At 38.4% G+C, this 27420-nt stretch overlaps 1 protein-coding gene across 2 annotated transcripts; it reads right to left on the bottom strand.

Moving 5' to 3' along the window:
• Positions 1-8375: 8375 nt before the first annotated feature.
• Positions 8376-20183, bottom strand: ATATG18A (Transducin/WD40 repeat-like superfamily protein). Of its 2 annotated transcripts, none has more exons than XR_016110247.1 (4): positions 19000-20162; positions 10602-10809; positions 10153-10446; positions 8376-8740 (listed from the first exon to the last, which is right to left on the bottom strand). XR_016110247.1 is itself a non-coding variant. In XM_088979427.1 (4 exons), exons 1-4 carry the CDS (start codon positions 19951-19953, stop codon positions 8650-8652), a joined length of 1380 nt encoding a protein of 459 aa, XP_088835553.1. In that variant the 5' UTR covers positions 19954-20183; the 3' UTR covers positions 8376-8649. The 2 variants fall into 2 exon arrangements, 1 of the variants encoding a protein (XP_088835553.1); XM_088979427.1 differs by having other exon boundaries at positions 10153-10279; positions 19000-20183.
• Between the last annotated feature and the right edge of the window lie 7237 nt (positions 20184-27420).

Raw genomic sequence — 27420 nt, 5'->3', positions numbered from 1 at the left:
TTATTGTATTGATAGGTTGTACTTTGTAGGAAATCGTTTTATCCATTTATCTCCATCATAATTAACATTGATCATATATTGCACCAAAGTTGCAAGTTATGTAATGATCTAATTATGTGATTATCTCAACAATATGGAATATGTAATTATTCTGTAAATCTTAATTTTAAATTTATAATACTACAAGGGACAAAGATGGATATGACACACCTATTGCTGGTTCTTCTCTTGATAATACTACAAGAGACAGAGAGGCACCTTTGGTTGGTTCAATTGCTGAGGCCAACAATTCACTTGGAGGGGGTGGTATGGGAAATTTGATAAAATGTTTAATATTTTTTAACTATAAATTACTAACAGGGGCTCTTCAGAAAAGTTATGGTAAGTTTAATATCTATGTTCATTAGTTAAAGTTGCTTTTGTGTCAGGTAAGGGTGTCAATGGACGGGTTTTGGATTGGAAGTCTAAAATCAGTTTGAACGAATTGGATGAACCAACAAGGCATTCCAATTCGGTCCAAAATATTTATTAAATTGGATTGGACCTGGTTTATCCATAACAAATTTATACTGGATTGGATTGGATTAAGCCAATATCTGGTCCATTGATATAAGATAATAATATATGTGTCAATGGACCGGGTTTGGGTTGAAACCGATCTAAATCAAAATGAATTTGAACAGATTGGACTGTCTAGATATTGAATTGGACCGGTCCAAATTGGTCCAAAACATTCATTGGATTGAATTGTACCTGGTTCATTTATAAAGGAATCACATTGGACTGGATCGGATTGGACCAAATTCAGTCCAATTGACACCCCTAGTTTCAGGGTCGGTTCCGCTTCTTGTTTGTTCCAAACTGGTTCAGACCTAAAACCTATTATTTTACTAAATGTATAATATTTTCTTAATGATTTTATAAATTCATCATATTTTATGCTTGAAACGATAAATTTGTTAGATAATAAATAATATAATAATAGTTAAAAATATTTAATTTATTAAGATATAAATAATTTAGTATTTTTTTTATCATTTACATTAAGGATATATCATCAAACTTTAAATTTTAAGTTATTGCTTAAATAGTTTTGAGTACTATTAACCATGATGATTCCGGGTCTATAATTTTGTTTCAATTAATAATCGATTTGGGACTTATAAGGGTGCAACTTGAACGGGTTCAACCCAAGCCTCGATTGATTTAATCCACTTTTACATGGGTTAAGTTTGAAATTTCTGTCCTCGAGGTGGGCTTTAGCTTAAAAGTGGGCTTTTTATTTTTCAAGCCAGACCTAAATTCAGTGATTAGGTAGCCCAAGCTCGATCCGATTATATCATAAAATGTATGAACCATGTGACATGCTTTCTGGACATTTTTTTATGATGGATGTTGGTTGGTTGTTCATACCTTAGAGTCGTCCTTCTCTGAAGAGAAAGGAATTAAATTAATTTATTTATTTTTGGCAAATGACGCTCCCCGTTTTCAAGTTTTCCCAGTCTGTTTTGTTGGGCAAAAATGTCAAATTGAGCTGTTATATATATAAACTACTTTAGAAAGTATGAGTGGCCTTAAGAATATTTTTGGAATTTTCTAAGGATCTTTACCCCTCTATATTTAAATTTATTGATAAAAAATTGAGGGCAAATAGGGTAACCAATTCTTGATATTAAATGAGTTGAAAAGAGGTAATTTAAAGATATTCAATGCATTTAATTCTCTCTTATTAAATCCAACATTTAAGTTATTAACTTGCATTCATGTTCATTGAATCATATATTTAAGTTATTTTTGTTTTTTCTCATCATTAAGTTCTATTAATTAAATCCATACTTAATAAATTAATAATTACAATAGCATAAAAGATTATACTTTTAAAGTCTACCTAGCAAAAATAGTGTTTTCATCTAGGTGGTGATAAGAAATTAAACCATTTTGGGTCAAATGGGTTAATCCATGTTGCCATGGTTAAATAATAAAATTAAAAATTGATAAAATAAAAAAAATTGGGAACATTTTTAACATACGTATTAAACAAAAATAAGTATATAAATGAGAAATATTTTTATTAATGATGGAAATGGAATATAAAATTTAAAACAATTGGAAATAAAAATATTCTCCTATTCTCTCTCATTAAATCCTATATTTAAGATATATTTTTCTCATCATTAAATTCTTGTAATTAAATCCACAATATTAATTTTAATAGTATAAAAATAAATATTTTGAAAAAAAAAATTGAAAACAAAACCATTTCCTTCCTTCCCAATGGTCGGTAAGCATTTCGACCATTTGGGGTCAATGGATTAATAAATAATGCCATAATTGAACAATAAAAAATTAAAATAATTAACTATGAAATGTAAAAAGTATTTTTATTGATGATGAAAATGAAATGCCAAATTCAAAATCTACTTATAAATGAAATGATGTCATAGTCAAATAATAAAATTTTTAATAATAGAAAAGACAGAATCACAAAAATAAAAGAAAATAGATAAAGAAAAATTTGGGCACGTATCTATGTTATATATTTATAAAAAATAAAATATTGGGTACATCTCTAATATTGTGCATTCATTATATTGAACAAAAATAAGTTTTATACATAAGAAATAGCTTTATCAATGATGGAAATGTAATACAAAATTTAATGTCAATTTAGAAATCCAACAATTTTTATTTTTAAAAGGTGGATTAGTGGTTTGACTCAAATTATACCATAGACAAACAAAAATTAAGTGTGATATGTAAAAACTATTTTATATAATGTAAATGAAATATATAATTTAAAGGGAAAATTATAGTCAAAGTCAGTTGTACATTTAAAATTAGGTTGTGTGTTGGTCCAGAAACCAACAAAACTCTGATAATCGGCTCTAAGTTTCAAATTATAAAAACCCCATCAGGTCATTGGAGGCTTATGTGGTTGTTGTCAACATAGAACTCTTAGTCCATGTTGAACTAATTGAATGATAAATATTTAAGTTTATTTTTAATTATATTATTACTTTTGTTAATTTTCAATTTTTATCTTAACTATGACATACCTAATATTCAAATAATTAATATGAGAATGCAATACCACACCACCTTATACCATTAAAATGAATTACATCCAAATAATAATAAAAAAATAGTTTATCTTTTTTAAAGCCAAACAAAGAGATTTGAAAACTCTTTCACCCCACGCATAAACTTGTGTCAACATAAATTCTTATATACCAAAGTCATAAATTCTTAGTTTTGGGCAAGGTTCAAAACTTTGTCACGTATTGGTCCATATATGAATCACTAGCACACAAATATATGAGTGTTTCGGGCTTTTGACCTATTTCAATTTTCAGGGGGTAGTGAGGGCTAAAACTTACTCCCTCCATTATTTAAAAAAAAAATAGGTAGATGGTTCAGAGTTCGACTTCAGTCAGGGAAAATCTCATTCGGGCAGCTTTTACTGCCTTGCATTGTGAATATCTTCGTACTTATATGCTTTATTTCATGGGATGATATTCCCAATGCAAGGTTACAAAAGGTTGTTAGAATGGTGTGGCATGGGCACATATTTGCCCTGATAGAAGCCGATCTCCATAGTTCAAAGTACCGATCCACCCCTTGCATCATATCGGGATATATTGACATTTTAAACCTTAGTTTTGATTTTTGACCCAAAGTAATTTATATATTTCAGGTGGCAAACCAAATATTGCGATTTCTGACCGATTTTATATAACTACCACTCCTTTAGACAAATAGAATACAAAATAAAAAAATAAGATGTTACTATATCAGCTAAAGTTTATCGTAAATGTTGGAATCTTTATTATAATTAAATGATGAACATATTTGTTATGCTTGTAGTTCAACTAGATGTATTAAGTACAACGTCAAACTTATTATTCATTATATTGGAGGGTTTTTATACTCTATTCTTTTATGGGCAAGGCAGGGATTAGACCTATTCACGGGCTGGGTTTTGGGTCTAATTTTTCATTATGTCAGGCTCGAGTTTTAGATTATTCTCATTTAAATTTTGACAAAAGCCAAGTCTGAACCTGACCTATGAACGTCTAGCAAGTACGTACTTTTCTTTCAAAAAAGGCAGGCACATAATTACTGTTATGATTATTTAACAGTAATGAATTACTTTGACTCTGATGTCTTTGATGATACGCTGGTAGGGGTGTATCGGACAATATCGATAGTGTTTTTTTTTTCAAAACTGGTTCAGGGGGCTGGTTTAAGGTTCCTCCACCCCTCGAAACAGTCAGAACCCCGATACACCCTTTGTAGGGATGTATAGGAGAGCTCCAGAAACTATACGTATCAGCCGATACATATCGATATTTTGAACTTTGCTTGCTAGTACATATATAGACATATATTTGCTTGTTGATCATGCGATTCATGCCCTTTCACGAAACTTTTCATGTCTAAAAGTGAACGATAGCAAGAAAACTTCCATCCTTTAGCACCGAGTCAAACTTGGTTTACTCCATTATTAGTCTCATTTTCAACTCTTGGGCTTGGATTGGATTGGACCAATAAACTTAATGGTTCAAAGTATTTATTGGATTGGATTAGACCTGGTCCGACCATAATGAATTTATATTGGGTTGGGTTGAGCCAATTTCTGATCCATTGATATAAGATAAAAATATAGGTGTTAATTGATCGGGTTTGAGTTGAAACCAATATAAATTAAAATAAATTTGAACAGATTAGATGGTTCAGATATTGAATTGGACCAGTCCAAAGTGATCCAACATTTATTGGATTCGATTGGACCTCATCCATTTATAATGGATTCATATTGAGCTGGATCGGATTGGATCCAGTCCAATTGACACCCCTGCCACTCTGCCAGCAAACACGCCAACCGAGCCACCACTCTGACTCAATTCAGTTGTCAAACTTTAGTTTGGGCTGGGCCAAGATCCAATTCAACCTTATGACTTAAGTCCAATTCTCAGGTTGAGCTTGTGTTGATGACCTTTAACCCGGGGGCCCTTGTCAGAAAGAGATGTATATAACCATTTCCAAGCAAGATCCTATATAGGGGCCTGTGATTGGGACGGATTATTGGACCCGACCTGACAAGATCCGATATAATAAAACCCATTTATTTATTAAATTGACACATTGGTACATCACAATATAATATTTTATGAGAATAGATATGTTAAATTAGACCATGGACAGGATATCTTACCTATGTTGCTATTGCAAACAGAGGTAGATATGAAAGAGATTCGACCTGGAAACGTGGAAGTATTTTATTTTGTTTGTATGCGATTAATGTTTTAAAAAACAATCCAGAAATAGAATCTTTCTCGTTATCGGTTTTTGGGTTGATGGTCCGATTGTCCGGTTCAAATGGGTGGCTTGTTCTGACAAATAAATTAAAAAATAAAAAACAGTCAAAACCCTTAAATGGTTCAACGGTTTGACCACTTAGGTCAATGGATTATTAACTTTTTTAATGGTTTTTAGTCAAATATCGGGTTTGGAGTAAAACAGAACTGATTACCTAAACAGTTTCTGGGCCAAACAGTCTGACCGTCTGAATCAATGGCGGTTCAAAACACCAGTGATTGAAATCATTAGTGTAACACTCCATCTATACGCATTCCTATTTTAGTTTTGATACATGTCTATATTTATTGTTTGCTAAGAGGATATGAGGTTACTGGATGACATTGACAGAGGTAGGCGGGTTGGAGGGGCCATTATTGCCTTATTTGGTATCTTCATGACTGTGATCATGTTGGGATACTACACATTATTTGCCAATCGGAGAACACGAGAGGCATAAGTTTATAGAGAGGAGTGTATCTTAAAAGCATATTTCGGAACGAGAAGTTGTGTATTTCACAAATTAGGATGAGAAGGGTATGCTTCGACACCCTATGTGATTTGCTCATGACACATGGCGAACTTGGACCAACTACCCATATGTCTGTAGAGGAGCAAGTGGCAATTTTCTTGTACACTATTGGACATAATATCCGAAATAGTGTTATCCATGTGCACTTTGGAGTTTGGACATTCTCAAGAGACCATAAGTCATTATTTTCATAGAGTTTTGCGTGCTGTCCTTGAGACCAAATCAGCCCCCACAACGTCCCACAGCACATCCCTACCGTGTATTGAAAACATCTCTCGATGATGTTTCTAGGCTTATCATCGGGAGATGTTCCCAATATAAAGCGGGGATGTGCTGTAGGACGTTGTGGGGGGCAATTTTGTGAGGGGCTGATTTGAACTTGCTGTCCTGAGGTTATATAGTCCTTTAGCTATCTAGGGAGCATATACCCCCTTAAATTAGTAATGACCCTCATTTCATGCCATACTTCAAAGTATATGCTCCAATTCTCCAATCAAATCTCATTACATTTAGAGTAACCAAATTTAGTAAAACTGTAGGATTGTGTAGGTGTTGTTGATGGGACTCATATCCCATGCAAGGTACCAATTGAAGAGCGAGAAAGGTTTCAGGGGAAGAAGGGGGAAATGACTCAAAGTATGATGGCCGCAGTCGCATTTGATTTAAAATTTACATATGTACTGGCTGGGTGGAAGGGGCTAGCTATTGATGCGATGATCCTATATGATTCCTTGCAGAGGGATTCTAAACTTCATGTACCTCAAGGTAAATTGCATAGTTATGTGTTCTTCCTTTCCATTTGCAACAATGAATGACCTATTGGAACTAGTGTCTTGTTAATTATATTCTATTACGTCGTAGATGCTGGATATAGAAACATGCCTGGTTTTTTTGCACAAGTACGAGATATTTAATGAAAGACATTCCTCACTAAGAAATGGCAGAACATGCTTTTGGTATTCTAAAGAAGCATTGGGCCATTCTTAGTGCAGCCCAATACTTTGGTTTCCCTACACAAGTTAAGATTGTCGTGGCGTGCTGTGTACTTCATAATCATATAATGGGAGTTGATCCATCCGACCAACTTACTCAACAAGGGATTCATGAGGCAAATCAACTCATTACAATAGATGAAATTGACGTCGTAGATGAAGACCTCATCCCAGAAACCCCAACAGAATGACTCTGAAGGAATGAGATGGCAAGGTGGTCTTCATATAGAGACCAAATCAGTTGGGAGATGTTTCAGGACTGGACTGGAGGAGATTGCGGCAAGGTTCATGAGTCCATTTTATGGCTGTCCTGCAATTGCATTATATTGGTGTTTGTTGTGTTCACCAGTAGACAATTATGTCCGTTACTTTTAGCTTCTTGACTTTGTTGCTGGTTATTATGCTGATACCTGTTGTAATTTTGGAAAATGGATGATACAGCAGCTTGCACAACAGGTAGAGTACATCATTTTGCTCTAATTAAGCTATGTTGCCATGCATGGTTTCCCTATGAAAGAGCCCACCTAGTCATGCATTTCACAGGTAATTTGCAATGACAGGTTTAAGCTCATGCACATGACTATGTTGTAATGTCAGATTTAAGTTCATGACCATGGCTATAGAATAGATCACCTAGTCATGCATTTTACTAAGGTAATTTAAAAACATTAAGCTATGTTAATGTTGTCATTGCATTTCACGCAGGTATTTTGTAATGATAAACTTCTCTATGAAAAGCAACCTACGTAGTCAGGTATTTTAGAAGCATTACAGGTTAAAGGTATAATGACAAGTTTAAGCTCATGACTGGCAATGTTGACAGGAAATGCTATGGTGACCATGTCAAGGTTGTTAGGCAGTGGCAGATATTTTTTTTCATGGTTTTAGAAGGTCTTATCCACTAATTAAAGGTCCTAGATTCGCCACTGTTGTTAGGTCTCTTTAGTTTGAATTTATATTTCAGATTGATGGGCTCAGGTTGATTCTTTGTAGGTGTCATGTTTCGTGCGAGGATGTGCTGTAGGACGTTGTGGGGGCTGATTTGAACTCAGGTCGCCAGCTTCCATTAACAAATCCTCACTGATGACTCTTCTATGAACGAACAAAATAATGAAATATAACGTTAGGTGCGGTTGCACATAGAAGCTATAGGTTTCTCCCTTCAAAATTTAAACCAAACACAGCCTTTGCACCTAGAAGCTAGAATACAAGATCAACCTAATTGCCAATATAACTTTTCCAAAAAAGAAAAAATGAAAAAGAGATTCGGGCACAGCCTGCTCACCAAGTATGCCACTTCAGTTGGACGTAGGCTATTCGAATCTTACACGAGATCTTACTCTGCTTGTAGAACAATCAAGCTAGACAAAATATCATAGCTGATCAACCCATTGCACCATTGTAATAAAACTCTTCAAAGCAATACTAAGGCCAAAAGGTAAGCAGTTGAGTTCAACTTGCTGGAGGCAAAGCTATTTATGCAAGGAATCAACTGATGGCACAACATTTGACACAGCTTTATAAATTCCTCCGAGCTAATATCGGTTAAAAACAAGGTCCAGATATACAAGCATCTCTATTATTATTTGCATATATATGCACAAGTGGTACCAACACAGCCCAGGTGTAGTTTTGCAGGCTCTAAACCCATCTCTAGAAACATGTACAACTTATTTAGTACCCCCGCCCACCCCAAAAGAAAATATCAGTATATGATCAGAACAATAGTAAAGCCAAAAAAATAGAGAAGAACCCGTCATCTTCAACTTAGAACGTTTCTTCTAGCTTCAGGAAGTTGTAGAATTCTAATTGAGTCATCTCTCCTCCTGTCACCGGATCAAATTGGCATCGATAGAAGCTGCATATGTCCATTAAAATTTCATAAGTCAGCTATATACTTCAAGTTTACTGGTTACTTGCGGTAACTTTAAAGAGAAAATTACAACCGTTGACACCAAAGTAATGCGACCCCTCGTATCACAAACAAGTTATAAACATGGGCCAAAACATAGTCTCCATACTAATTCCTTGCTTTGCTAAAACATCAGCCAAACCATTGTCTGACCTCCTAAGTCCATTTAAACTGTGCTCCAAGCTCCCTTGTTTAGGTTATCCCAATTGAGCCAGAGAAAAGGGCCAAGGACTTTGTTTTTTTAATAATTAAGGGCCAAAAACTTCCTTCCACATATCTAAAAAAAGTATATGCTACATTTTCCTAATCATCTAAAGGGTATACTCCCAACGATAAACTCAGTATTGTAGGGATGCAAATTGGCTCAGTTGGGCTGAAGCCTGAGTTAGCAGCCAAAAACCACTCGGGGGCAGGTTTGGCCTATCACGCTCCTAATATTCTTGCTCTATTAAGAGCATAATAGATCAAAAATAAAAGCATAAATGTCATTGATAAATGCATATCAACATATTTCATATATACATGCACATAGACAATTAGAAGATACTTTTGTATAGATAACATGCGTGACATGTATGTATTTGTACATGTTTGTGCATAGGTGTGATTTTAGATACTTGCCTTGATTCCTGAGCAGACCAGAAAAACTTTTACATGTGCGCTTACACTGCCTTTTCAATCGGATAACACAAACCTGGGAGGGGGATGCTCCACTACAACAAGCCAAAAGGCCCAACCAACTGACCCACCACCAGTTGGTTAGGTTAATCATATTCAGATGATTCTGACTAGCTGAACCGATGGCTGTGTAGCATGCAATGGAACCAATGAAAATGCCCCAAGCCAGTCATAAAATATATGGGGCCCACAGTGAGAGTTTAAATGGTTGTGGACCCATGTATTTTATGACTGGTGTGGAGCATTATCATTGGTTCCACAACCCGCTAAAAAGCTCTTGCATTCAGCTAATCCTATCTCTAAGTGAGATGGTCACTCAGATCACTCAGCTTCTTTGTGGTATGGCCAGTGGGCCTCATGAACACCCTAACCCTACTCTATTCCCCATCCCAAGACCCCTCTTATGTGTAGTATGTAATACCATTACATAAAGACATATTTACGGTGTATATGATGGTATTAATATGAAATATACATGTATATTATGCTATGTCAGCCAGGTTCAGATTGGCTTGGGTTGGAGTCGCATTGGGCCAAGCTGGACTCAAGCTACCAAAAGCCACAACCCAAGCCAAACCCAATTTTAGGTCAGGCCCAAGTTTTGTCCAAGGCCCAGCCCAAAGCTTGAAGCCCCCCAAGTTAGAGCCCTACTTTAATAGCATTGAGATGTGATCAACTACCTTCCATCCATGCCAAGAATCACAATAGTGTTCTTTTGATGGCCAAAAGCAACAATGTACTGAGAACCTTCATGCAAGCGAAATTGGGCCACTGACCACTCTGAGCTGAAATACTTCGGCAGCACCCCTACATAACCACAAACCCAGTTTAGAGGGCAAAAAGTCAAGATTCAAGAATGGTTCAAAACTGATAACAAGCTTGGGGAACTCGATACTCCCAGTCAATCCATTCCGCTCAATAATGGGAATATATTTGGTATATAATTTGTTTTCTCCAATCACATAGTAAAGCATCTGTTGATAAACAAGAACAATATCCATAAAATAACATTACAAGACACAACATCTTTTCTATTGTAGTTGCTCTTAAGGATCTGCTAGTCAAATTACCAAACAAGGTTAGTCATTATCATACCATACTATAGTTATATAAGAGCAAAGGTAAGAACCTTTAATGAAGGAGAGAGATGAACTTGCCGATGGAACAGCAAGATTGGGGTCAGAAGGAGTACGTGCGGTGTCGTCCCCTGGGGATCCTGAATTAAGCTTGAGGCTGAAAACGTGAACCGTGCCCTTATCACTTGAAACAGCCAGCCACTGCATCGTAGAGGAAAAAGCCAGGCTGTAAATCTCTGCTCTATCTGCACCCCTTCGTACCTACATTGAACATCCATTTGATTTCACCATATTCCTGAAGAAAAATCTATAAATAGAAATAAACTGTGAATGAAATAAGTTACCAATCCCAGGACTAACAACTGTATTTCTGGATTTAAGATCATAGCATATACAAGGTCGTCCATTTTAAAGGTCAGATTACCCAACTTAGACTCTAGGTAGAATAATTATCAGACCAATGGGTTAAAGGTCAGATTACCCAACTTGGCTTACACAAAACAAATGCGACTAACTCCACAGCCAGTCAACTGATAATCACACCACTACTGCTTTACTATACATTGCTTCCAATTTTAACCCCTTCCCTGGCAATGCATTCACCATTGAATTAGCAGATCTTGGAAACCAAAAGAAGATCAATTCAATTTTGACTATAAAATGTTGGCCTCTCCAATTTGACATAGAAGATTCCAAGGTCCAACTCATCCCACTCTCATCTATCTGATTACCACTTGGAAATATCCCTCCACTTCCAAAGATGAGCACTTCAAGGAGAGAGCAACCGACTCTAAAAATCCAATTACAAATAACTTTTTGAAGAAACCTTCATTATATAATTAGATATTCTATCAACTAAATAGAGCCCTACACCAACATATTCTTAGATAATACAATGTATATATCCATGGCTATGCGTGATATACTATTAGATATTAGAAGGTACATTGTGTGTATACATGTATTTATTACCAGATAATAGAATGCATATAAAAATCTTAATCTTTACTATTTATTAAGTAGAAAACCAGAGTTAATAAATTTCATTTTTAAGAGCAGCTAGCCTAAGTTTAACATTTTCATGTGGTTTATTTGGGTTAAACAGGCCAGCGATCCTGAAATAAGTCTTTGGTTCTCCATGCTTCTTTCTTCAAGTGGGCAGTACAAAATCCGTCAACAATGCAAAAGAAAAAGTCATCTTTCCTGTCCTCCAAAAAAAAAAGTTCAGTGTAACTCTTAAGCGGTAAATAGAGATATTTGTAGCTTATTCAGATCATCACCTACCAGTTAGAGAGAGGATCTCTCACAACAATGTTCCATGCAACAGAAAAGCATACTTTGCAGGTTTCAGAAGAAGAATATATAACTTGCATTTTCAAACATGGCGTGCAAAAATAAACCCCACAAGGCCCAAATGGCTAAATTTGATAATTGTTTGTATTTGAGACCAGATCTGCACCTCACACCGACCTCACACGCACATCCTACCATGCATTGGAAACACCTCCTGTACTTATAAGTTATTATTCACGGGAGATGTTCCCAATGCACGGTGGATGTGCCTGTGAGGCACGCAGATCCCGTTCCGTTGCATTTCACTTTTTCCTTGGTAGGAAGCTTGAACTGAACCCCACAGATCCACAAATTCATGGTATGAAAGATGCACGGGGTTATCTATCAAAAAAAGAAAAATACACGGACCCAAATTCCAAAACCCTAATAAATGGTTATAACATCAACAGACTCTTCACACTCACTAGCTGGTAGGGTCTGCCTACCTCAGGAGCTTCTTTGAGAGAGCTCTGGCCTCCTATAGAGAAAAGAAGAAGAAGAGAAAGGTTTGGTGCTCAAGAAAGGTGACCCTCTTTACTGATATTCTGTTATTTATAGGCCTTACGTCACATGGGCATACTCTCAGTTGTAACTAACTTGCTGGTGTGGTCCCCCCACACAGGTCTTTGGATAAGGCTGCATGGGTATCATGCTGGTGGGCCGATAGGTGGTGCTGGGCCTAGCTGTTTGCCTATCAACTCCCCCACAGATCCACAAATTCATGGTATGAAAGATGCACGGGGTTATCTATCAAAAAGAGAAAAATATACGGGCCCAAATTCCAAAACCCTAATAAATGGTTATAACATCAACAGACCCTCTCTTTCTAGGATCTTGAAGGGACCATAGTACTTGGGTGCCAACTTCTGCCAAGCACGTTTAGCCACCGAAGTCGGTTGATAGGGGTGCAGCTTCAAGTAAACCATGTCACCTAACTGGAATTCCAACGGCCGGTGTTTGCGATCATAGGTAGCCTTCATAACCTGTTGAGCTCTCTGTAAGTTGCTTTTAAGCTCTTGTAAGATTAAATCTCTACTGGAGAGGTATTCATCCACTGCGGCCACTGATGTAGAACCTAATTCATAGGGGAGACCGGCGGGAAGGTCCCTCCTGTACAAAGCCCTGAACGGCATCATCCCCGCGGTCACATGGTAAGTGGAGTTGTACCATAACTCAGCCCACGGTAACCATTTCAGCCATAGTTTTGGTCTCTGTCCAGCAAAGCATCTTAGGTAAGTTTCAATGCATCTATTAACGACTTGTGTTTGCCCATTGGACTAGGGGTGATAGCTGGTGGAATGTGCCCAGTGGGTTCCCTGAATTTTAAAATATTCCTGCCAAAACTTTCCCATGAATAGGGGATCCCAATCAGAGACAATAGACTTTGGCGTCACATGCAACTTGGTAATATTTCTAACAAATAAGTATGCTACTTGTGCCACTGTGAATGGGTGAGACAGAGCAACGAAATGGGCATATTTGCGTAGCCTGTCCACCACCACCATTATTACGACCTTGCCTTGTGAGGGTGGCAGTCCCGTGAATCAGTGATGAAGTTCATGGTGAGATCCTCCCCAACTTGATAGGGTATCTTGAGAGGTTGAAGAAGTCCGACAGGTTGCTGAGTGTCGTATTTCTGCTGCCGACAAGTTGGGCAGCTGGCCACAAAGTGTTGGACCTGCTTCCTAATCCCCTTCCAATAGTATTGAGTTGCACCGGTAAGTTCTCAATACTCTTGAGTTGATGGCTTCCAGGTATGAGTGAAAAAGCTGCAGTAGATCCTTCAGATGTGGGGATTCTGGTGGTAGGACAAACCTCCCCTTATAGTACAACGAGTCCTTCACCAAGTAACCGAGCATTTGGGTAGGATCCTCAACCAATTTCTTCTTGATGTTCTCCAGTTCTGGATCAACCAAAGCCTCTTGTTTAAGGACCTCCAATAATGGATAAACCGGTCTGGTTTCAATCATCACCTGTAACTAATCTTGCCTTGACAGGGCGTCTGCTACCCAGTTGGAAGCCCGAGTTTTGTATTCTATTATGTAATCAAACCCCAATAATTTTGATACCCTTTTTTGTTGTTCTTCTTTGAGGATGCACTGTTCCAACAAGTATTTAAGGGTTCACTGATCTGTTTGAATGGAGAAGCGCCGACTGAGGAGATAGTGTTGTCATTTAAGAACTGCTAAGACCACAGCCATCAGTTCCTTAACATAGGTGGACTGGTTCCTGGCTCGAGGGGAGAGAGCCTTGCTGAAATAAGCCAATTACTTGCCCCCTTGCATTAGGACAGCACTGACGCTGATGCCCAAGGTGTCGCACTCAACAACAAAGGGTTGGTCAAAATCGGGCAAAGTCAATGTGGGGGGTGATTATACTGTTTGCTTAAGAGAGTCAAATGTCTGTTGGGCTTCTGTAGTCCAATGGAAGGCATCCTCTCGCAATAGTTGGGTCAATGGGACTACCATCAGCCCATAATTTCTGAAGAATATCATCTGTAGTAACCCGTTAGGCCCAAGAAGGCTTGTAGTTGCTTGACTGTTGTGGGCCGGGCCTAGTGCACTGCTGGCTACCTTAGTAGGACCGGCCTTCATCCACCCCCTCTCTAGACCACGTGACCCAAGTATTGTATCCATCCCTGTCCAAACACACACTTGGAGAGCTTGGCGGAGTGTTGATTTTGCCTCAGCACATCCAAGGTTAGTTGCAAATGTAGGAGGTGTTGTCCCCAATTAGGACTGTAAATTAAAATATCATAAAAAAAAAAACCCAAAATGAGCTTACGGAGGTAGGGTCTGAAGATGTCGTTGATGAGCGGTTGAAAGGTCGATGATGCATTAAATAAGCCAAACAACATAACCAGGAACTCATAATGACCATCATGAGTCCTGAAAGCCGTTTTGTGTGCATCTTCACTATGAACTCAAATCTAATGGTAACCCGATTTGAGGTCCAACTTTGGAAAAAACTCAGGCTTCCTGTTGCTCGTCCAACAACTCATCAATCAAAGGGATGGGAAACCGGTCTTTGACCGTGATAGTGTTGAATGCCTGATAATGCACACAAAACCTCCAAGTATTATCCTTTTTTTAACCAATAGAACCGAGGAGGAATATGGACTGTTGTTGGGTTGAATGAAGCCCTTATGTAGAAGGTATTGCTCTAAGCTTTCAATTTCTTGGCATTGATAATGTGGTACCGGTAAGATCGGGCGTCCGCCAGTGCTGTACTAGGCAAGATGGGGATTCGATGATTGTGCGTTCTTTCTGGTTGGAGCCCCTGCGACTCCTTGGAAACTTCTTGAAACTCAGCCAGAATTTCTTGGAAATGGGGGTCTTGGTAGCCCAGGTTAGCTTCAATGGGTGTGGACTCCAGGTGTGGGCTAGGGAAGCAATGGTCCAAGAGCATTAGGGTGGGCCTATTATGGCCCCAACTAGACTTGAGTAAGGAGCTAAGGGTAGCCAACTGTAGGGTTAGCGTCCAAGACCCACTTAGGGTAATCGTTCGGTTCCCTCTCTGGAATTCCATGGTCAACTTGGACCAATCGCAAGCTACTCGACCTAAGTCACCCAATTGGCAAAACCACTACACCCCATGCACGATGCCGGCCCCACTAAAGGCCAAAGTATACAAGTATACTTAGAAAATCTCCCCTTGGATGATCAAATCAAGCCCTCTACAAATACCTTCACATGGCAACTGGTTGTCGTTGGCCACCTGGACATTAAATTTTAAGGTGGGTTTGATGGCTAACCCCAACTGAGATCATCAAAAATAAAGTTCATAGTGCTCCCGTTATCCACCAAGAGGCATACCTCTCGACCCTTTAGTCGGCCCATAATGCGCATGGTTTGAAGTGAAGTGAGCCCAATGAGGGATTGCAATGATATTTCAGGTGGGCCAAGCCCAAAAATCATGTCAAGGTTAGCTGGGTTGTCTTCATTGAGTACCCCTTCTGAATTTTCTCTCTCCTCTGGCCCATCAGTTTGCAAAAGAAAGGCTTGTTGGGCCTTACATCTATGACCTAGGTCAAACCGTTCATCACAATTGTAACACAGGTCTCTTTCCCTTCAAGCCTGCATTTCGAGCCATGCCATTCTTTTGTAGGGGACATTGGACCTGAAACCCTGGGTATCAAGTCTAGGGGAAGCAGGTGCAATTGGGTTTGGGCCAGTTTTATCATTAGTGGCTCGGCTTGTAGGGGGTGTTTTCAGTAGGGGTCCCCGGGATCAAACTAGTGGTCTTTTAAGTCGACCAAACTTTCTTTATTCAGCCTAGTCAGGCCCACAACAGCCATGACAATAGGGGGTTGCATGAATTTCACTTCCACACGGATGTCTTCTCTTAATCCCCCAATAAAGCTTCCTAACAGAGTGTTCTCCAGCCACCCTTGCACCCTAGAGGAGAGACGCTCGAACTCCACCTGATAGTCTCTTACAGATCTGGTCAGGTGCAACTTGGCCAGCTACTCATCATAATTCTCAAACCCAGTGGGTCCAAATGGCATGCATAGGGCTTTAGTGAAATCCGCCCAAGTCACTTGGGGATGTGACGATCGAAACCCTCTGATTCCCTAGTGTTTCATGGTACTCAAAGTACCTTTCAGCTTTGTAAATCCATGGAATAGGGTCCTCACTTGAGAAGTTCAAAAATGTGATCTTGGTATGGTTCATCGCCCCTATTCCCCCACTTCAATTGCTGGTTCAACTACTCCCCTCTCCTTCGGATTCATTGTTCTCACCGATGGGTGCCTTTTCTAGCTTGGTCAAGACTACTGTGAGAGTTGCCTTGATTTTAGTGATATCCCCTTCAAGCTTCTCAATATGGTCATCATTGGCAGAGGATCGAGTTCCCATTGCTCAAGACTGAGCTCTGATACCACTTGGTAGGGTCTACCTACCTCATGAGTTTCATCGAGGGAGCTCCAGCCTCCTAAGAAGAGAAAGGTTTAGTGCTCAAGAAAGGTGATCCTCTTTATGGATATTCTATTATTTATAGGCCTTTCATCACATGGGTAGGCTCTAAATTGTAACTAACTTTTTGGTGTGGTCCCCTCATATAGGTCTTCGGATGAGGTTGCATGGGTATCATGCTGGTGGGCCAATGGGTGGTATTGGGCCTAGTCGTTTGCCTATCACTAGCAAACTAGGATTAAAGCTAAAGCCTCAAGTTGCAGTCTAGAACTACAATAATATTATAATATTATATTATTCATTTAATAGAGATAAGTAATAAGTAATAGGAGTAATTATTATTTTAATAAATACAAGAACATCTCAAATGAAGTTTAAAACCTCATATTGAATGGGGAAGGGAAATAAGACCTTATATGTGATAAATAAAGATTTGGATATGCTCACTAACAATACCTAGGTGACAAGGTACCTTAGAGGGTCGTCTCGCCCAAATGCCTAAATATTTTCTAGGCTTATAATATTTTATTATTCTTATACTAATCTCTTTTATTATTTCTTATTTGTTTGGGTTCAATTGACCCAGAAGTCGGTGACATAGTCTAGAACCCTTCAAGAATTCAAAAGGGTTTAGTATAAGTAAGGAAGAACCTGAAGATTTCGCATAAATGTTGACTTTCTATGTTTTCATATGACCTTTATGCTTAATTCATAATGATCATGGTAACCATCAGTTAAAGATTACTACTAATTACTATGAGACCTAGGAAACTACCCTAGGGTTAATGCTTTTATTGTAAAAAACTTAATGCCTACAAGGTGCCCCCATCACCTAGCTTCACCTTAGTGCATTAAAAACCATACTTGCTAAATTGGGTCTTTCTTGTATGCTAAAATCATTTTGTCTTTCTTTCTTTCTTTTTTTTCCTTTTTGGAAGGGGGGGGGGGGGGGGGGGCACAAGATATTGGAGGGATATCTATCTTTCCTTTTGCATATCAGTGAACACTCTACTTAATTGTGCTTTTAAGCTAATTAATACAAACTATATTGTTAAAAGAAAAAAAAAATCCCAATGGAGTGTCTGTTATCAAACTGACATGACATAAATAAATGTCCTTCTCTTAATTAATTAGATTCAAGGATCATGATTTGCCAATTTCAATACAAAAGCTGGTTATTTTCTGAATGTTGCATTAAACATCCAAAATCTGGTGCATCTAAAGGAACATAAGAAAATCAGAAGAAAAGAAAGCAAATGCAAAAAACAGAAACAGAAACAGAAAAGTATCAAGGCCAAAACTTTCTGGACTTTGTTTTCCACACTAGTTTTGTCATATAACCCTTTCTTGAGCTACTATGACTCTATGAGATGGGTTAGTGGGATTCATCAAAAAAAAAGAATGAGATGTGTCAGTGGGGTGGAAGCCATCTGAAGATTGTCCACTAGTACTTGGATAGTTGCTTTGAAGCATCACAAATGTAACTATCATCAGTCAACCAAGACGGAGAAATGATGAGAAAAAGACATAACTATGAAAACTCTAGAGGCATATGCACAGGAAAATAAAGAGGTGAGGATGAAAGGCAACAGCTAGTGCACAAGTCTAAATCTTTTGAAGAACACTCAACCATAACAAGTAGGGGCTGTTCTTGGTTTAAAGAGCTTGAAGGTTGCAATCCAAAGATTAACGCACAACCACATCTGATGGCCAACCGACAGAAGAAATGCGTTGCTGAATGAAAGCAGAATAACCAAACGAGGTTGAGGCATAGAGATTCTCCTAATAATTTCTACATGGTACATATCCCAATCTACTGACCCTTGCCTTATCTACAGGAGAGCTAACCCCTTATCAAAAAACACTGTAATAGTAATATAGTATAACTCTTAATTGTCTTGAGTTTAATGCTTGTCTACTGCACCGCTACCCATGTTATGCAACATAAGTCCAAACTCCAAACTCTAGAATAAACCAAGTGTTCCTACGGCACTACTCAGCTAATAAATGAAACATAACTCTAAAGCAAAAACAAATACCAGAACAAAACAACACATTACTCGCAGAAAGCACTGAATGCGGGAGGCACTAGCTAGAACAATAAAGCATCTGAAGTTTCACGGTCACAATACAAGCGAGCAACTATACCGAACTTTTGATGAAAAGGAAAGGATGAAACAAAGAGACGATTGCAACAGTCACATACCTCTTGCAGCAACGTTCCATCGAACGTATTGAATATCCTAACAAGAGTTCCCTTAGTACTGGCCGTAGCAAGAAACCTTCCATCCTGTGTGAGTGCAAAACACGCAATCCTTGAATCATGAGCCATGATGAACTTCGTACGCTTCGAACCGTAATGCTCAACCCTAACTTGCCCCTTCTGTAGCCCGGGGCAAACCAGCACGAGCGACCCCGACATCTGTGAGACCGCACACAACCCCTTCGGATTGGCAATTGTCTCAATTTGATGCAACACCTTCAGGTCCGCGAAATTGTACACGAATATCTTCTGCTCCAGAACAACAATTATACGGTCTCGACGCAACCTTACCGCGCGGACCTCGGATCTGAAAGAGAGCTCACCAATGCACCGACTCTGGTGATCATCCCAAATCATGACCTTATTGATAGGGTACTGTGGATCAGGTCCGCCCCCGACAAGCGCAAGAATATTGCACCGGAACAGCATCTCAACAACGCCTATACCACCTCCGTTATCGAAATCTCGCCTGAAGATCTCGCGGAAAGGATCGCAGTTATAGATCCGGAATCCATGATCGGTGCCGGCAGCAAAGCATCCGTGGTCCTGATTGAAGGAGATGTGAAGGAGATTCGGGACTGTAGACGGCGCAGGATCCAGATTATCGTGGAGAATAGGATTTGAGTTGGGGTTTTGAACAAAAGGAGAGGCCGAAGATGGCGGATTAGAATTGGAGGCGGCTTCCTGACCTTCGTCTCCATCTTCATCATGTTCCTCAGTCTCCGCCCTTCGTTGTTCCAGAGGTGAAGAAGACTCTTCCGAAACCTGAGCTTGATCTGAGATTGTTGCGTGCTGGTACTGAGGAGTGGAGAGAATGTCCGAATTAGGCTTGGGGTTATCAGGGTTTGAGTCTGGAAGCGGCCATGAGGCAGAGGAGCAGGCGGATAGAGATGCCATGGAAGGATAGGAGTGGAATTAAGAAGAATTCAGGAGCAGTATGGAGTCATTAGAGCTTTCGCATGGATCGAAAGAGAGAGGGAAACAAATATCAAGCGATGAGGTGAGAAGGCAGAGAGAGAGAGAGAGAGAGAGAGAAGCGCTGGCTGGCTTTCAGACGTCGGGGGTGGTGATGGTTTTGTTTGAGTTGGGGGAGTGGAGTAGATAATAGATCAGCCAAATTCCTTTCCAAAAAAAGGATTACATTAGAAAATTTATTTACCAATGAGTCCTTCTCCCAGATGGCTTACGTGTCTTCTTCGTTCTCCTGTACATATCTGTGAGCGTGGCTGGCTGCCAGTGCTTGGTGGATATATTTGACATTATATACAAACAATAGGATGATATTGTCCTTCTAAGATTACATTCCCCTTGTACATTCTTGATTCTTGGATCTCACGGAAATATATTCCGGCACCTAGGTTTTTCCTAACGGAGGAAGCATCGCCGTTAGTTTTCCTAATGGACATTATTAGTCTGCTTACACGCAAAGGAAAGGAAAGGAAATCAATATTCGATCTATACTTTCACAAGTGCTGTGTCAGACTCGGATCAGAACGGACGGTTGAACCGGGTTGAATCGGTGACCCAGTGCAGTGAGTCTTCTGCTGGTTAACCATAAAACGAGCTTTCCCTTATTTTTTTTGTTATTTCTCTGAATATACACAAGGAAAACTTGGTTTCATGTCATTTACATTGAACTATTTTTTTGTGGTAAAACGAATGAGAAACAATGATTGAAAATTGAACTATTTCAAATTTTCAATTTGAATACTCATCAAAAGTTATTTTCTATTTTAAATGCTTTCGCTTTCCGTATTTCTGAAACTAGTAAATATGCACAAGTGACAAGATGATGATAGTAGTAGTAGTAATAAATTTATAATAACAATTTTAACCCGAATGATGAAGAGAGGTCATAGAAGCATATTCATATTGGTGGGTTTGTTGCCTTCTGACCCAAAGATCTAGCTTAAAATTAATCTTACTTGTAATTTAAATCAATGTTTTCAATTTACAATTGAATAAAACAGTCTTGTTATTAGGGGTGGCAACGAGTCGAGCTTTTCACGAGTTGTTTGAGCTTGGCTCGTGAAAAGCTCGGCTCCACTCGGATTCAGTCAAGTTCAAGCTCAAGCTCGAGCCTAATTCAGTGGCTCGATTAATAAATCAGCCGAGCTTGAACTTACTAGAGCTCGACTCGTGAGGCTCGCGAGCTGGCTTGAATATATAATATACATAATAATAAATATATATAATAAAATTATAGAAAATAATATATATAATGAAAATATTATAATTATTAATGGTTATAATTCTTAATTTTAAATATAAAATAAATTTTTTATATATAATTTTTTTGTTTATAAAATATTTATAAAATATATAATAAATATTTTTAGAAAATATAAAATGAGCCGAGCTCGAGCTCAAGGTTCTAGCTCGAACCGAGCTCGAGCCTGATACTATTCGGCTCGACTCGGTTCGAATCCACCCCTACTTGTCATACAAGGCCAAAAAAAAAGCGTTGACTTGGTCAACAATCAATTGACTTTATTGGTTAAAACCTTTGACTTAGTAGACAAAGTCAAGGAATTGTGGGAAAGATATTAATTCTTTTTTTCTTTTTTTTTTCAATTTTATCTATTTCCATGTATAGTAATAATAAAATTTCATTTTATGTATTTTTGTTTAATATAATATTAAAAACATGCATAATTTTTTTATTTTTTTTATTTTTCATTATTTTACTTGTGATTTCATAGGTTTACTTTTTTATTGGGAGGGAAATGTGGTTCCAATTGATTTTTAGAAGAGTGGATTTTTATCAATGTTTTTTCATCTTATGGTCAAATTGATCAATTGGTTAAGCCATCACTAACTTGGATATTTAGGGATGCAAATTGACTTGTACTAAGCTAACATTTTACATTGCTTGAGGCCTAGGGTTTTCAAGCCAAGCCAATTTAAATTTTGACAAAAACCCAACCCAAGCACTCCCAAGTTTCATCCCCAAGGGTATTAATTTGGTCCATTTACCACCAAATTGCGTGCTTGTAAAGGAAAAAAAAATGATGGCATGAAATGGTTGCCTAGTTAATTGAATCATTAAACCATTTAACTCAACCAATGGGATAATAGGTTAGATATTAATTCTATTTTTTCATTTATGTTCCATTTCCATTATTAATTAAAGTAATTTTTATTTATCACACTTATTTTTTAACATGATGAATATATAATATGATATATTTGCCCAAATATATTTTATAACTTTTTTTTGTATTCCAATCTATTTTTAATTTTTATTTAATTATGGCATTGCAGTTTGATGCATTCGACCTAAACAATTGAATAATTGACCTAATACATGGACATAAAAACTGTTGTGCTTTTGAGCCAATTTTAAATCTTGTATTCCATTTTTGACATTAACAAAAAAAAAAAAAGAATCTGTACTTTTTTGGCCAAATGGAAATGGGATAACCATTGAACTAACCACTTAGATAAGAATACAGTTTTGTTTTTGGATCAATTTCAAATTTTGTATTTCATTTATATCATTAATAAAATAATTCATATTTAAGATTAATGTATAATATTAGAGTTTGCCCACTTTTTGTATTTTTGTAATTCTTTTTATTTTATTTTAAAATTTTATTATTCAGCCATGAAAACATGGGGTGACCTATTTAACTAGAATGGTTAAACCATTGGCCCTGTACTCAAATGAGAAAACAATTTCATTTCTAAGTTGGTTTTAAATTTTGTATTTTGTCTCCTTCATTAATAAAAATATTTCTTATTTATCATAATTAATTTGTTTAATATGAAAAATATTTAATATTAGACATGAGCTAAAATTTTTTCACAAAACTTTTCTATTTTCTATAAATTTTGTATTGTTATATACTTATAAAGCTTTATTATTTAATTATGGTGTCATGGGTTAACCCATTTGACCCAAATGTGGTTGATTTGCTTATTTGTCACCTAGATAGAAATAAATGGTTTGTTTTTAGGTCAATTTTAAGAAATACATATTATTACACTATTAAAATTAATTATTATGTATGGATTTAATTGATGAAATTTATAAAGTAAAACTAACTTAGCTTAAATATAGGACTCAACAAGGAATAATGGGAATTAATGCCTTAAATATTGGACATAATGAGAGGGAATGTAATAAACCTAAAAAGTGATATGTACCTTTTATGCCTTGCAACGAAAAGGGGATAAATTCAAAATTCGGGGGTTTTAAACAAGAAAAGTCTAGAAATCTAACCCTCTTACATACAAGCAAGGTTCAAAATATCACAACGTATCGGCCATCGTTAATCCATATTTAATATTGAATCTCTCATTAATGTTGTTTATTTAAGTCTAATTTCTCTTTCATTAATTAGCCAATTACTCCAAGGCAAATTTAAATTAAAATTTTGAATTTTAGCACTTAATTCAAATTCTCTCATTGATTCCTTTAATTAATGATCCCCTATCATTAATTTCGTTTTGTTAGTGTAAAAAACTTCAAATTTTAGCTATAGCAAGATTCAAACCTTGGTCACTTAATTTCAAGGTGGTTCGAAATCTCCTCCTTTCTTCTTGATTAAGAATCCTCATTTTTAGGAGTTATCCCAATCCAAATCAGTATTTGGATAGGGGATAATCTTAATCCTTTCTGCAGATAGAGTTAACTTACTCCTGATCTTATCAGGAGGTTACCAGATTCAAATCTAATTTGAATTTGGTCTCTAAGAGTGGATAAGGCTAAAGGCCCAATCCTTTTACTAACTTTAATCTCAAATTCGCCCCATGGATGGGTGATCATATCAGCCCACCTCGAAATGGGCTTTTGACCCATTAAGTGTTCAGTGTCTAATTACATTCCAATCTGCTGCCTAGTTGGGCTTCTTTGTATGGCGTGGGACCCAAGCATTGATCTACACACCAGCCACATGGGTTCGGCCCAGCCTTTAATACAAGGCCCAGCCGAATTCACTGAAAAACTCAATGAACCCCTTGAGTCCATCATATGGACCCTATGGGCCCAACACTTACATTAAGTGGTCCTTGGGCCAAGCCATCTTATAAAAACCTAGGGACTGTGGGCAGGTGCAAGATTAGCCCATCAGGCATTATCCTCAATGGTCTTACACTTAACCTCTCAGCCCTTAATGATCAAACACTGCCCGACAAGAGAGAACCTCTCCCTCAGCTACAAGGAACAGTGCCGCACTCTCCTCTCACATGGATCCCGGGAATTAAAACCATTTGTAAACAATTCGAAACCGTACATATATATATATATAAATATTAATTTTGCAAAACAAAATTCCAACGATTGAAATCAACTGCCGGCAGTTTGGTTTCCATCAGAGAGAGTGCATTCCCGATCATTACCCTTTGTCCGACAAAGTGGCTGATTCTGTCACTATGATCACCCACTCAGATGAATTCTCAAACTGCCCCAACATACCCAGGTTTTGATCCTCGCTAAGGATCTCACTGATTGGCATATCAAAGGCAGCCTGATCCAACACCTAGTGAAATGTCATAATCGAGTCTAGGGGTCAGGTGTAACTTTCCAGTTTTGCCCATCTATCTCCAAGGTCCAGGGCAATACTGGAAATCTGGTCCGGTTCAAGGATTCAAGTAATCCCATACTGCATGTGCCTCGGGTCTTACCCTGATGGCTGAGACAGGCCATCCCAACACTTGGTGGCACACCAGTATCAGCCTTGGCAGGATAAATCTCCCCAGACTTATCCAACGGCTGTGAACATTTAAAACTAACATGAGTCTCTATAAATGTCCAGTTTTAGGGTTTTACACAGAATTAAACCAAACAACATGAATCAAACATGCACTTTATTTATTTCCACTAAATAACAAAAGCACATCAAATCAGATTGAAGCTAAGGGCATACAAAAAAACTGTCTAACAGCTCCCACTTGCACTTAGGTCCAATCTGGTACAAGCCGGAGTTCCATACTTTCCATGTGTTTCTCAAACACCTTTTGTGTCAGTGGCTTAGTCAATGGGTCTGCCACATTATCCGCTGATGCTACCTTCTGAATCAGGACGTCCCCTCTACCAACGATCTCCCGCAGTACATGGTACTTTCTCTCGATGTGTTTCGACTTCGAGTGAGCCCGAGGCTCTTTAGCCTGGGCGATCGCTTCATTGTTGTCACACAACAACGGGATAGGAGATGTGCTGGATGGAATCGCTCCCAATTCGTGTATGAACTTCTTCATCCACACGGCTTCCTTGGCAGCTTCACTTGCGGCAATGTACTCGGCCTCGGTTGTGGAGTCTGCAGTGGACCCCTGTTTGCTGCTTTTCCAGCAAACAGCACACGATCCTATCGTGAAAACATACCCAGATGTAGACTTTCTATCATCTGGATCCGACTGGAAATCGGCATCGGTATACCCTAGCACTTGCAGTGAACTACCATCGAATACCAAACAAAAATCTTTTGTCCTTCGAAGGTATTTGAGTATGTTCTTCACAGCAGTCTAATTCTCCTGCCCTGGGTTTGCCTGGAATCTACTTACCACACTCACCGCCTGAGCAATGTCAGGGCGAGTGCACAGCATGGCATACATGATGCTCCCTACGGCTGAGGCATAGGGAACGTCTCTCATGCTCTCAATCTCCTCAGAAGTCTTGGGAGACATCTTCTTGGAGAGAGTGACATCGTGCCTGAAAGGAACGTTTCCTTTCTTGGAGTTCTCCATGCTGTACCTCTTGACAATTTTGTCAATATAAGCAGCCTGGAATAATCCAATTATCCGCTTCGATCTATCTCTATAGAGTCGAAGACCCAGTATGTATGAAGCTTCTCCAAGATCTTTCATGGAGAACTGCTGTGATAGCCATACCTTGACCGAAGTCAACATTCCTACATCATTCCCAATGAGTAGGATATCGTCCACGTACAACACCAAAAAGGTGATCTTATCCCCACTGGACTTCCTGTAAACACAGGGCTCATCCGGATTCCGCTCAAAGTCAAACGTTTAGACTGCAGAATCAAAACGGATGTTCCAACTCCTAGAAGCCTGCTTAAGTCCATATATGGATCTATTAAGTTTACATACCATGTGTTCCTGACCAGCAGCAATGAAGCCTTGCGGCTGCTGCATGTAGATATCTTCACTAAGATCTCCATTCAGGAACGTGGTTTTGACATCCATTTGCCAAATCTCATAGTCATGGTACGCTGCTACAGCTAGCAGGATCCTAATGGATTTAAGCATGGCCACGGGCGAAAAGGTTTCCTCATAGTCGATGCCTTCTTTCTGAGTATACCCTTTCGCCACCAAGCGAGTTTTAAAGCTGATTTGGTTGGAACCCGATTCAGCACGTAGATAGCAGTCTCTAATGCGTATCCCCAAAAGGATGTGGGTAATTGTGAGCGTACGAGAAGTGACCGGACCATGTCTAACAAGGTCCTATTCCTCCTCTCTAAAACACCGTTGAGTTGAGGTGTACCAGGAGGAGCTAATTGTGACACTATCCCATTGGCCTTTAAGTAGTCCCTGAATTCGTCAGAGAGATACTCGCCACCTCGATCTGATCGAAGGGCCTTAATTTCTCTCCCTAACTGTTTCTCGACTTCCTGTTTGAACTCTTTGAACTTTTCAAATGATTCAGACTTATGTCTCATTAGGTACACGTAACCATATCGTGAAAAATCATCTGTAAAGGTGATGAAGTACACGTGTTGATTCCGTGTCCTGACACTTAGGGGACCACATACATCAGTATGTATTAGGTCAAGTGTGCCTTCAGATCTTTCAGGCTTACCGTCAAATGGCCGCTTAGACATCTTACCTTGAAGGCAAGGTTCACAAGTGGGAAGATTTTCTACAGTTAGAAAATCCAAAGGACCATCCTTTACCAACCTTGTGATTTGGTCAATACCGATATGGCCAAGTCGGTAATGCCAGAGGCACGTGGGACTTACTGTATCACGATTCCTTTTCTTGGGATTTTCGACCGACGTAGTTTCGGTTAAGTTAGTTTCCAGAGAAGGATGTAGAACATAGAGACTGTTCTCTTGTTCCCCGCATGCGATGAATTTATTATTCCGTTTAACAGTAATCACATTACTAAAATAAACAATATATCCATCAGCACACAGTTTTGAAACAGAAATTAAATTTCTTCTCAAGTTCTGTACATAAAGACAATCTTTAAGTACAAGTATTCCTTCTTTAAAAACTAATTCTACGGTTCCTATTGCCGCTGCTGCAACACTTGCAGTTGTTCCCAAGAATAATGTCACTTCACCTTCACTCAACCTTCTGCTAACTTTGAACCCCTGTAGTGAGTTACACGCATGAGTTGAAGCCCCGGAGTCAACACACCAGGACACAGAAGTAACTAACATGTTAGTTTCTATGGCACAA

Source organism: Nelumbo lutea, chromosome 3 (genome assembly GCF_056320005.1).
Source record: "Nelumbo lutea isolate HS-2025 chromosome 3, American lotus-T2T, whole genome shotgun sequence".
Classification (NCBI taxonomy): Eukaryota; Viridiplantae; Streptophyta; class Magnoliopsida; order Proteales; family Nelumbonaceae; genus Nelumbo; species Nelumbo lutea.
The sequence above is the reverse complement of the archived record's forward strand: the minus strand, read 5'-3'. Positions and strand labels throughout refer to the sequence as shown.